Source organism: Octopus sinensis, linkage group LG22 (genome assembly GCF_006345805.1).
Source record: "Octopus sinensis linkage group LG22, ASM634580v1, whole genome shotgun sequence".
Lineage (NCBI taxonomy): Eukaryota > Metazoa > Mollusca > Cephalopoda > Octopoda > Octopodidae > Octopus > Octopus sinensis.
In genome coordinates, this window is record NC_043018.1 from 13,292,861 (window position 1) to 13,306,258 (window position 13,398).

Sequence of the window (13,398 nt, forward strand, 5' to 3'; positions counted from 1 at the left end):
TGCTGATGTGAGTTACTTCACAGAGAACTGAAAACCTATTCCTATTTTACATGCTTTTCTTTTAGGAAGCTCTTCATTGAAGAAGAACGGGAGAGAATTAATATGCTCCAAGACCTTGGTGAGGTAAGTTCTCTTAAAGAATATTTCTCTGTCTTCACAAATCTTCTTGGTTCTTTTGTTATTGGGAACCATGTACATTTTGATAACTTTTATCTGCTCTGATTGTAGTAGAAACAAGTCTGTGTGTCAGTTGTTCGTTGTTGGATGGCTAAGGAATAGGTGAGGGCGGGGCTGTAAGGGCAAGCAGCCAGGGACCAATTATTACTGATGTTGGTTTATGTATTTACATGAGTGTAATGCAATCTTGAATATGATTTGACTCAAACTTTTTGTAGTTGACAGTCAGTAATATATTTTATCCTCGTATATAATGCAGCCCTCGAGTTCAGCTGGAGTTATACTTTTAAGAAACCAATCTAATATCATGACAAACTTCAAAACACTAAAGCTGGCATGGTTCCTGTTTTTGGCCAGCAACTATTGATTAAAAGCTATCATTGCTCGACTAAAGGTGGTGCCCCAGCATGGACGCAGTCAAATGACAGAAACAAAAAAAAAAAAGAATAAAAGAATTAGTCATAAAGTATGTTTATCACTTCAAAACCATAAAAAATCTGACCCATCATTGATTATCCAAATAACTCGAACCATTCTTTTGGATTTAGCTTTCTATTAAAGCCCTGTCCAATCATTTCATTATTTTCTTTATCTAAAGTTACAGCATTGTCTGTAGTTAGTTCCACCCTGATCATGCCACAATCTGATGCCAGTCTTTAAAGAGCTCTTGCAGACTATGTTCCAGTAAATCAGCCGAAGCTACATTAACCCTGGTGGTATCAGCGTCCTTGAGCTTATCTCTTCCTTTTTTTCCCCCCTTCATCAGATATCCAGGATATCCAATGCTTCCAAACTTCGTCCTTAAATATTTTGTTCAATGCAACATCAAGGGGCTGAAGTAGGTTTACCAAACATCATAAAACGGCTTGACGCTTTTCATACCTTTCATCATGTGATTCACTGGCTCTGTAAGGTGAGCTCTAATTCGGCCCAACACCAACATTACAGGTGTCTTTTAAGAAGCTCTGAATTATTCTGTACTTTCTGAACCATTCCTCTTCCATCCATCCATCCATCCAAAGTGGAAATTTTATATCTTTTTGGAATATTTTTTCTTCTTAAAATAATCACATTTAGTTTGCTTTCCATTAGCTAAAAAACATAAAAGTGCAATAAAATATTTTTTTCACAGCCTTTTCTTCTGGTAAATTCAGTTTTACTTTTTATTGTATCCAGTGTCTCAAAAAACACATGTATCTTATTCATATTTCTAGTTTTATTCAGTTTCTGTGAAATTTTTGTTTTCCAAAGATTCTTGAAGACTCTCTGCATCACCCATTTGAAAATCTGAAAGATTGGCTGACTGCATCTATTTCAACATGTGACACTTTCTCCGCTTGTGTTATTTTACAGACACTCTTCTTACCATTTATTTGTCTTTCCTCTTCCACCCATTCATCTCCTTCTTTTTCCAGTTCTGGATAATCTGTTTGCTTTCTCTTTAGAAATTGTTTACTGCTTCATATTCGCTGCAGTTGGGCTCCCTTCATTGCCCAATGTTGCTGTTTTCCAAATTTCCAAGAGATTTGCACAATTTGATTTTTTCCTTTCAGCAAGTTCCATAATTCTAAGTTTAAATTTTCCACTCGAGGCAATATGTCTCTTTTTTCACGTATGAACTTTTATTATAAGAAGGTATCGTGAAGATTTTTCTAGTTGTCAGCACAGTTAAGTAAAGTAAATTTCAAACTATAATCTTTAAAGTTAAACAATCACTTTTAGCCCTTAAGCTCCTTCAGGTTCCTCTGCCAAATGTTCTCTGCTTATTTATTCACATTGTTTGGAATTAATCATGTATTTGCCTGGTAGCTTTGAGATTTTGATGTGATTGTATATTTTTAGCTACATGTGAGAGGCCAAATCTGGCCAGTCTGAGCATAAAACAGGTAGACTATTTGGGCTGGACATATCCACCTTAAATGCTAAAAGATTAAAGTATTGAGTGTATAACCACATAGCACCAGTTTGCCAACAGAATTAACAATTGCCATTGGATGTACTCACTATGATTACAGTACTTCATAACTAACAGCAATGAAGTGTATACATTAGGGGTCAGATGTGTCGAGGCTGCCACTTTTGGGGTCTTCTTTTTCACAAGTTTATTTCTGTGTTTATTTTTCTTGGCTTAATGGTGTAGACCTATGATTCAGGCACAATGTATCTAGGACTACATTATTCCAATGTGTTCTGCAAAGCTTGTTGTTATTCCATTGTGATCATCCTGATTTAATCCCAGGAAAGTTTTCAATGTCTTTCAGCCTCCACATGTGCCCCACAACCTCTCCTCATAATGCTACAACTTTCATTTATTCCCACCAACTCCCTGTAATCTCACAACATGCAATGCAGTCCCACAACCAGTCCCACGACCAGTCCCACAACCAGTCCCACGACCAGTTTGCATGTGATTTATCTGTTAAAACTTTTGGTTTGCTTTCTTGAAGTTGTTGCCTTTTTTGTTTAAGTTTTAAATGTTACATAGGTTTACGGTGGATTACGGTGTGTCTGTGTGTCTGGACAACTGTTTGTGGAATGTTGCCAACAAGGGAGCCTCGATGCAGTCACTCAACCAGCTAGAAACATCAGCCAATCCTCTTGCAGATCATTTTCTAAATATCTTTGAGAAAGAAAGTGTACATAGATATAGAACTGGGTGGTCATAGCTGGACCTAATCATCATCATACGTTCATTTTCCTGGCGGCATGAGGCTGTCCTGCTCTTTATCTGTTCCAATCCCAATAGGAGCACCTTTGATCATTAGTCTGATCAGGTCTGACCTTGGGTTAAACAACAACAACTAAAGTCACCAATAATATCTTCTATGGCCACCACGAAATAATGAGAGAACCTTTACAGGATCACTCAACTTGCTAAAAATATCAAGCAAACCCCCTTCAGATCAAAGGAAGGACATGTTGGATGATGTAGTCCTGATGCGTTGAGTAAAAGACAGGATGACGACAAATGGGACTCGTTTGGTCGTAGATTTGCTCAATCAAGGCTGACCGCAGATTCAACAACAACAACATGTTTGTGGAACGTACGTGAGTAATTATTCGTTAGACAGAGCTCAATGTTGATTGAAACAGACCGGTTATGAAAGACGTTCCATACGTGACCGTCCTGTCTTTTGTGTGCCTAGGATTTATATTGTCTGTTGTCTTTTCTTTTTCTTAAGACGTTAGTGTGAGGTTAGGACATTTAGCTGCTATTTCTAGCAGATCAAGTGACTACATAGTGGTGCACTTAACATCTGTAAGTATGTTATGTGTGTAGACGTCTGCTTGTGCATGCAAATGTATTTCTTGTTTGCACGAGTGTGTGTATAAGGGTACCTGTGTATTTTGGCATGTCTGTATGTGTGTGTCTTTGCGAGTTAAAGTTATGTGTGTGCGTTCATGTTAGTAAATGTCTATGAATCTTCCCTCAGGCTTAAATGTTGATTTTTTTTTTGCCATATTAATCTTGATTACCTCCTCCTGATGTGGTCACTCTTCAGCAGATATAAAAACCTGTTGTCATTTTTCAGCTGCCCATTACTTTAGAAAGCCAACAGCAAGCCTGGATCTTGGCCATAGCCATTTCGACCGGCCTTTACACCGAAGCTGTCGACCAACTGGTGTGCCGGGCCATACCAGGGGAAGTAACTGCAGGTGGACCAATTTACGAAGGGCCGCATTCTGGCCCTTCTCAATGCTCTGTTCTTTTTGCAGCTTGCGGCTTGCTCATAACACTTTAACCTTGTCATCATGGTACTTTGTGCATGCCACAGAGTAAGTATAAGGTGAGAGAAAGGAGAGAAATAGAGTCGGTGGGATCGGAGAGAGAGAAAGATAAAAAGCTGAGGGTATCTTGCTGCTTGCTGCATTTGTATTCTTTTGATTTTGCTATGATTTTAATTATCTTGCTCTGCATATATATATATATATATATATGTGTATGTGTATGTGTGTGTATATATATATATATATATATATATACGAAATATATCATTTTTCTTCTTTTTCAGAGTTTCCCCATGTATCATACACATATGCAAATCTCTCTTTAATCACCGTCATCACATCCACTTTTCATGGGTTAGGTGAAATTTGTTGAGGCAGTTGCCCTCCCTATTGTCAACACTCACCTGTCTCCAAGCAAGGTAATATTTCCCCATAGCCGGACGTTTTCCATTGAAGATTGGAAACGAATAACCTCACCTGTATAACAGTGATGCTCATTTACAACCATCACGTGATGTCTACTGCGAACACACACACACCACACACACACACACACACAATGGGTTTCCTTCAGTTTCTATCAAATCCACTGACAAGGCTTTAATAATACATACATACATGTATTTAATTGCCCCCTGTGGCGCCTTAGGAGAAGACAATTGCCCAAGGTTCTGCACAGTGGGACAGAACCCAAGACTATATGGTTAAGAAGCATACCTCTTATATGTGTGTGTTTGTGTATATATATATATATATATATATATATATATATGTATGTATGTATGTATTTATATAGGCACAGGAGTGGCTGTGTGGTAAGAAGTTTGCTTCCCAACCACATGGTTCCGGGTTCAGCCCCACTGCCTGGCACCTTGGGCAAGTGTCTTCTGCTATAGCCTCAGACTGACCAAAGCCTTGTGAGTGGATTTGGTAGACGGAAACTGAAAGAAGCCCGTCATGTATATATGAATGTGTTTGTTATTTGTGTCTGTGTTTGTCCCTCCCAACATCGCTTGACAACCGATGTTGGTGTGTTTATGTCCCTGTCACTTAGTGGTTCAGCAAAAAGAGACTAATAAGTACTAGGCTTACAAAGAATAAGTCCTGGAGTTGATTTGTTCAACTAAAGGTGGTGCTCCAGCATGGCTGCAGTCAAATAACTGAAATAAGTAAAAGAATAAAGGAATGTGTGTGCATGTATTAACATCACAATTTTACATCTACTTCTCATGTTGTCAAGGCCTGGATGTGTTGTCAAGGCCTGGATGTGTTGTCAAGGCCTGAATCAGTTCTTATTTGGAAGTTGTTGTTTTCCTAGATCAGTTGGAGGATCACATCTCACTTGTACCTTCAATTGTCTGTTGTTGTATGTGTGTGTGTGTGACATTTGTGCCTCCTCGTCATGATGTTGCGTGATAGTTATAGAATGTGTGTCACCGTCATACAAGCGGTGCCATGGTTTTATCTTCCATAATGACATGGCCTGTTCCTGGGGAAATCTTACCTTGTTTGAGACAAATGAGGGGTGGTGGCAGGAAAGACATTTGGCCAGAGAAAGTCTGCCTCAAGGGTTTCCATCCGACCCATGCAGACATGGAAAAGTGGACGTTAAAACAACGACAGATACACACAGACACACACATGCACACGTACATACATAGGCGCAAGCACATACGCTCACATACGCTAACTGAAAAGATAAAAAAAAACGTGTTAATGAACTGTGAGTAAACAGGGCAGCAATATAAACCTCCAGATTTTAAAAGAAAGAAGTCCATTCAAATATTAGGAACGTATTTCAATTAACACTTTCAGGCCATAAATTTCGAATGCTGGTAAATATTTATTGAAATCACTTGAATGTTAATTAGTATATATCTGGAAGTGCTTTGGGAATTTTCCAGAGTTTGTGTTCTTTTTCTTTCCAGACATTTGTGTTTTCCTTTTTTTTATTGCTTTTGTTTGTTTCTTGGTTTATGCATGCTTGAAATTGTAGGCTCACAATATGACTTGTCACTTCGACTTTGCATGTAAAGTGCTCCTTTGGGATGTTTTAATTATCTCTATGAGTATGTGTGCATGCATGCGTGTGTGTGTGCATGCATGCGTGTATATGGTTGTGTGTGTGTATATATATGCCTATATATATATGGTTGTCTATATATTTGTATGTGTATGTATGTATATATAAAAAATAAATGAGAGATAAAACCATTATTATGCAACTCAGTGATAGACATAAACCAAAACATAAATAACAAATAAAATATATTTTTATAAAACATATAACCAGATCTCAAAAAGTATAAAAAGCATAAAAACTTTTTGAGATCTGGTTATATGTTTTATAAAAATATGTATTATTTGTTATTTATGTATTGGTTTATGTCTATCATTGTTTGAGTTGCATAATAGTGCTTTTATCTCTCATTTATATTTTATATATTTATATTGTGAAATTTGATTCAATACTAAACTGAATTTTTCCCTGTAAGTTTGGAGTCAGACTCCCTAATATTATTATATATATATATATATATATATGTATATATTGTAGCTTTTAAATGATTCTATCCACTGGCCAACATTTTGAATCATGAAAACCATTTCTGTAGAGTTCTTTCAGTAACAGTGTCTTCCCCATGCACAGCACAAATGTTCTCGAGTGGCTTTGACAGCTTTGGAACTCTTTGACAATTGAAAGTGAAGAGAAGCGCTTCACCCTTTACCATTCAGCTTACTCTACGATGCTTATTTATTCACACTGTTTTGAATTAATCAGGCATTTACCTGGTGGCTTTGAGATTTCGACGGTGTGTTGGTTTAGCTTTAGAATGACATTGTAGGGTAGGTGTAAGAGGCTGAATCTTGCCAGTTTGAACATAAAACACCTGGAATATTGAGCTGGATATAACCTGTTTAAACAGGTTTGTTTTTCTACTTGACACTCTGTTGTTACACGTCTGAAAAGAAATGAGATTTATTCAAATTTTAAAAGCAGAAAAATGAAAGTTGTAGAGATAAGATAGAGCTACAAAAATCTGTAAAACACTGATAAATATATTGTCAGGTTGAATCAAATAACATTAAAAAGAAAATTAATAATTTATCTGACAACCTAACCCACGTGCGTGCAATATATGTATATATATATATATATGTGTGTGTGTGTGTGTGTGTGTGTGTGTTTATGCATATCATCATATATTAATACTGAGTTACTTTGCACTCTTAAATAATTTATTACACATGTTTCAGAGATTATTACTAATACTCAGTGTCTAAGACGGTTGCCAACCACATCTTTTGGCACTAATATTACCGATATCTTTAACATTCTGTGATTTTGACACAGCAGATATTTCTTTTCAGTCGGTTTGTTTCTCATCTTCATGAACGAATTTTTATTGTCTGCTTCATTCCAAATTTTATTTTTATTTTTTAATATTTCTTCCGTTTTAATTTCGAACTTAATTTTTCAGTGACACGCTCTCTCATTGGGCAGACTTCCGGTCAAAGGCGTTCTGTCAATGTGGCAGAGCTTAGAAAAACCATCAGCAAGGCTCCTTCATTCCTCAGTTAAGTTGTAAAAGAAGTAAAAATGGATCTACTGATTCCTCAGCCGGTTGTTTGCTAAACTATAATACTTGTTCTAAACCAGCGATTCTCAACTGGGGTTCACATGGCCCTTGGTGGGGGTGGGGGTGGGGGGCATCAATACACAAAACATCTTAACAGTTTTTTTTAATACAATTCCTAATAATATTTAATTATAACAGTATAATAGGATGTTTTAAAACATTGACTGGGTACGAGGGTCTAGTAGAGTGAAATAGGGATTAAAGGGACCCATAATTAAAAAGTGGTTGAGAAACACTTCTAAACTATAATATTTGTTCTCTAATAACTGTTTAAATAGTCAGAAATGGGCTCTTGTTGAAGGATCTCTGGAGTAACGTTACTTGACTGGGTGCATAGCTTGGGTGCATGTTACTTCTCTGCATTGAGGGGGTCTCAGCTCCAGTACTATGAGCCTGGGATCAATGTGTCAGAGAAAAGAATTGCGTGACAGATTTCTTCAAGCTGAGCCAACCAGCAGGAGACCCCAGGCTGGAGCAAGAATGAAATGGCTGAATGGAATCCTTGGTCTCAGTTGGTGATGTTTGGGGATCCAACAGGAAAGTCTATTGACAATTGCTTCTGAGGACTCTCCCCCCATGACTCTTCCAGGAATAATAGATGGAGATGGATGATGTGATTGTAATCAGGTTTCTTTTATTTCCTGACAACTAAATAAAATGGTAGATTATTGGGAGGAGAAATGTCGATTCCTTGAATTGGTCAGTTGTTTGGTCTCTGAGAGCAAAGTCTTCAGTTATATTAATGACCAGAGGTTAAGGGGTTGAGTCAGTTTTTTTTTACCATCTCTGATTATTCTCTTTTGTCTTTTCTGATCAATCACTTGGTCTTCTCTGACCAGTGACTTAATATTCTTTTATCACTCACTTGAATCACTCATTGTTAATCTATGATTAGTCACTTTGTAACTGACAGAGTGCCACTTAGATCTGTTGATGTGAGGCCAGAATGAAGTGATTGTTCCCAAGGGCAATGACAGAGCAACAACTAGAAATTCAGTGCCAGCTGATACAGGTTCAATTCCCAGATAGTTTGTCACCTTTCTTCAAAATTCTCATTCATAAATGTTTAAAATATGTATCTCAATATGTTAATGCTAACATTGCAATGAATGGAGCATTCAAAGCTAACTCGTGGTAAAATAATAACCAGTTAGACCAACAGATAGATGGCTATTACAAAAAAGTTAGAAACTTTGGAAGCTAATTAGAAATAATTATGACATAAGGAAAAAACAAACGAACAAATTATTAGTAAATCATTAATGTTTTTATTTGTTTACAAGTATGGGAGATAACTTTAGATATGTTTTAGTATTAGTCTGACATCATCAGTGAAGCTTTGTTTTCTCCATACTTGTCACAGTATTGAAGCTTTTGTAGAGTAGAGGGTCCGTCTCACGGACAATTCTCTAATTGGGCTCCACACTTCTTACCACTGGCCCTGGGTGGCAGTGGTGAGGAAACAGATACAAACACAATGAAACAATGTGATGATGGCTTTTTGCTGTTGCTAGTTTCTTTATACAATCTAACACAAATATTGCAAACCACGGTAGAGATGGTCTGGAGCAGTGACTGGGGTCCACATGACCCTTGTAGGGTCCATATAAGATTTTGTTGTTAGAATTTATCTGCAATAGATTGGTTATACTTCTGTAATACACAAAATATTTCAACTTTTTTTTAAATACAATTCCCAATAATATTTAATTCTAAAAATATATAAAAAAAAAGATTTTTTAAACATTGAAACATAACTATGTGGGTCCATCAAGTAAAGTAACAATGAAAGGGGTTCAGAGGTAAAAAGTAGTTGAGAAACAATGGTCTACAGAAACAATTATAGAACATAATTTGATGAAGGGAGACGTGATGATGACGATGATGATCGCTGTTGTTGCTAATCTATATATATAAAGCTGAAGTTGTCTGTGCGTGTGGCAGGTATTGGTAGCCTTCAACTAACACTATCTCCTTCGAGATCCTGCGGCGCAAGTTGACCAAAATTGAGAGTATGGTAGAAGAAGGCTTGTTCTTCATTCCGTAGAAGAAAAAATTCAAATCGGACCATGTTAAGACCAAAAACAATTTACATCAAAAAGGTGCTTTTTTTTCTATGAAAATCTCTATGGTGTCGCCATTTTTCGGTGTATTTCAACCAGAAAAATGTTCACTGAAAGACAATGAGAAGCAACATAATTCAAAATTTTTACTTTTAAAAAATTCCAATTCTAAAGGGTCGAAAAGAAATCAAACCCGAGCAACGCCAGGCTATACTACTAGTTACTTTATATTGTCTGACATAATATTATGAACTGTTGTGGTGGTGGAGAAACATTTAGTGATATTGGTGTTGCTCATAATGATGATGATGATGATGATACCAACTTCTGCTATTACTAATTCTTTTTTATAAGATGTATATAAAACATGCATAAAACTCAATTTAATGATGTTGATAAAGATTATTATTATTATCATTATTATTATTATTATTGTTATTGTTAAGGCGGTGAGCTGGCAGGATCGTTAGCACACCAGGCTAAATGCTCCGTGGTATTTTGTCTGCTGTTACATTCTGAGTTCAAATTCTGCCGAAGTTGACTTTGTCTTTCATCCTTTCAGGGTCGATAAATTAAGTACCAGTTGAGTACTGGGGGTTGATGTAATCGACTATCCCCCCTCCCCCAAATTTCAGGCCTTGTGCCTCTAATAGAAAGGATTATTATTATTGTTGTTGTTACGAAGGTGGTGAACTCACAGAACCATTAGCATGTCGGGCAAAATGCTTTGTGGCATTCTGTCTGTCTTTACATTCTGAGTTCAAATCTTACTGAGTTCGATTTTTACCTTAAATCCTTTTGGGATTGATAAAATAAAGTATGAGGGTTAATATCTAGATCTGCACCCGGTGGGGAAAAATGGAAACGAAAATGTGCAACAGTTGTAATGCATCGGTATATTAAAGGAATATGAGGAAAAAAATGCAGGGGTGGGGAGAGGGCTCGGAAAATTCCCACCATCAACCGTACAGAATTGTTGAATAAACATTGCATTAGAAGTAATAAATGATTTCTGTTTCACTCCTGGGACCGGGTGTTGAGGTTTAGCGCTCAGATTCTGAACGGGTGATCGTGTGAATTTTCCAAGCGCCCTCCCCCCCGCCCGTTTGTCAGCGTGCATTTTTTTCCCCTCATATTCCTTTCATATATGGTGCATTACAACTGTTACGCATTTTTGTTTCCATTTTCCCCCACCGGGTGCGGATTTAGATATTAAACCAGTATCAGCTGAGCAACTGGGATTGACGTAATCAACCCCCGCCCCCCCCCCGTTCCAAATTGCTGGCCTTGTGCCTCTTCACTAGCAAGAATTATTATTGTTATAATTATTTACTATTTCTGCCTGTTGCTTATTCCTTTATAGGAGCTGACATCTTGATATAATATCATGGATCAGGAATGTACATGCTTACAGAGAAACACACATTATATGATAATGATGATCGTGGCTACAATGGTGATCGTGGTTTCAATTGTAGTTGTGGTGGATTTGAAATGAAATTTGAAGGTTTCTTCAACACAGACTAAGCTTCTTTCTTTTTTCCTTCCTTGCCGTTAATGTGACTGTGTTATTGCTTTTCCTTTATTGCCAGTTAGTGGAAACGTTCAACCGATGTCGTCAAGAGTGCCTGGACTTCCACATGAGCTCAGTAACAATGTACACACAGAGCTGTCGCAGTTTGTCCACAGCCACACCGCAAGGTGAATAATAATAATAATAATAGTAACAGTAATAATAATACAATCCAACCTCTACAAAAACAAGTTTGGTTTTTTTTTTTGTTGCATGTATATGTATCTATTCCTGGTGTATTATTTTGTTTTTCATTTTTGTTTGTAGTGTGTTAAAAAACCCCCTGAAGGCAGAGGTCCCTAAATGGCATGGCATAGTACACCGGTGTGCTTTGGGAAGATAGGTGTGTAGTTATGTGCACTGCAAAAATAATACCTAATTGAGAGAAGCCTGTTGTGTGTGTGTGTGTGTTTTTGTTATGTAAGTGTGTGTTTTTGAGTTTCTGTTTATAACCCCCCCCCTCTTGACAACTGGTGTTGTTGTGCTGATGTCCCTGTAATTTAGCAGTTCAGCAAAAGAGACCAATATTGTGAGTACCAAGCTGAAAAATGATATGTACTAGGGCCGATTTGTTTGACTAAAACCCTTCAAGGCAGTGGCCCGGTATGGCTGCAGTACAGTGACTGACTGAAACAAGTAAAAGATAAAAGATATATGTATGCATATATATATATATATATATATAGGTGCAGGCATGGCTGTGTGGTAAGAAGCTTGCTTCCCAACCACACGGTTCTGGGTTCAGTCCCACTGCATGGCACCTTGGGCAGGTGTCTTCAACTTTAGCTTCGTGCCAACCAAAGTCTTGTGAGTGGATTTGGTCAATGGAAACTGACAGAAGCTCATATATATATATATATATATATATATATATATATATATATATGAGAGAGAGAGAGAGATAGTTGCGTGTGTTTTTGTGTGTGTTTGTCACCCCATCACTGCTTGACGATCGGTGTTGGTGTGCTTACGTCCCTGTAACTTAGTGGTTTGGCAAAAGAGACTGATAGAATAAATACCAGGCTTAAGGAATAAGTCCTAGAGTCGATTTGTTTGAATAAAACCCACGTGGCCATGCTGGTGGTGCTCCGGCATGGCTACAATCAAATAACTGAAACAAGGAAAGGAATAAAAGAATCCACACATGAAATTAATAGTGACCGAAGCATTATTAAAGCCAAATTCTGGCAGTTCTGACCGGTGTGGTGGCCAGTCTCTGCTCACCAGCAATATAAAAGCCAATTGCAGTCCATACGAGAGGTTCTCTCACGGTAAATAACACAGTATTCGGTGTTTTAACTAAACATCCACTTTTAGTGGGTGATAAATATTAACTTGTGTGTGTGTGTGTGTGTGTGTGTTTTTGTTATGTAAGTGTGTGTTTTTGAGTTTCTGTTTATAACCCCCCCCCTCTTGACAACTGGTGTTGTTGTGCTGATGTCCCTGTAATTTAGCAGTTCAGCAAAAGAGACCAATATTGTGAGTACCAAGCTGAAAAATGATATGTACTAGGGCCGATTTGTTTGACTAAAACCCTTCAAGGCAGTGGCCCGGTATGGCTGCAGTACAGTGACTGACTGAAACAAGTAAAAGATAAAAGATATATGTATGCATATATATATATATATATATATAGGTGCAGGCATGGCTGTGTGGTGAGAAGCTTGCTTCCCAACCACACGGTTCTGGGTTCAGTCCCACTGCATGGCACCTTGGGCAGGTGTCTTCAACTTTAGCTTCGTGCCAACCAAAGTCTTGTGAGTGGATTTGGTCAATGGAAACTGACAGAAGCTCATATATATATATATATATATATATATATTGAGAGAGAGAGAGAGATAGTTGCGTGTGTTTTTGTGTGTGTTTGTCACCCCATCACTGCTTGACGATCGGTGTTGGTGTGCTTACGTCCCTGTAACTTAGTGGTTTGGCAAAAGAGACTGATAGAATAAATACCAGGCTTAAGGAATAAGTCCTAGAGTTGATTTGTTTGAATAAAACCCACGTGGCCATGCTGGTGGTGCTCCAGCATGGCTACAATCAAATAACTGAAACAAGGAAAGGAATAAAAGAATCCACACATGAAATTAATAGTGACCGAAGGATTATTAAAGCCAAATTCTGGCAGTTCTGACCGGTGTGGTGGCCAGTCTCTGCTCACCAGCAATATAAAAGCCAATTGCAGTCCATACGAGAGGTTCTCTCACGGTAAATA

General features: G+C 37.6%; 2 protein-coding genes across 4 annotated transcripts in view; one reads left to right on the plus strand and one right to left on the minus strand.

Annotated features, from left to right (window-relative positions):
* Positions 1–13,398, plus strand: part of LOC115223171 (inositol polyphosphate-4-phosphatase type I A) — a 100,131-nt gene that overhangs the window by 55,902 nt on the left and 30,831 nt on the right. The window contains exons 12-13 of one of the 2 annotated variants that reach the window (XM_029793607.2): positions 66–123; positions 3,711–3,834. In XM_029793607.2, coding sequence (XP_029649467.2) covers positions 66–123; positions 3,711–3,834 — 182 coding nt within the window. Of the gene's footprint in view, positions 1–65; positions 124–3,710; positions 3,835–11,202; positions 11,312–13,398 lie in introns of both variants that reach the window. The other variant, XM_029793608.2, reaches the window with a different exon arrangement.
* Positions 6,527–13,398, minus strand: part of LOC118767534 — a 50,168-nt gene continuing 43,296 nt past the window's right edge. The window contains exon 3 of one of the 2 annotated variants that reach the window (XM_036512241.1): positions 6,527–6,869. In XM_036512241.1, coding sequence (XP_036368134.1) covers positions 6,662–6,869 — 208 coding nt within the window. In that variant the 3' untranslated portion in view covers positions 6,527–6,661. Of the gene's footprint in view, positions 6,870–8,872; positions 9,179–13,398 lie in introns of those variants that run through there. The other variant, XM_036512242.1, reaches the window with a different exon arrangement.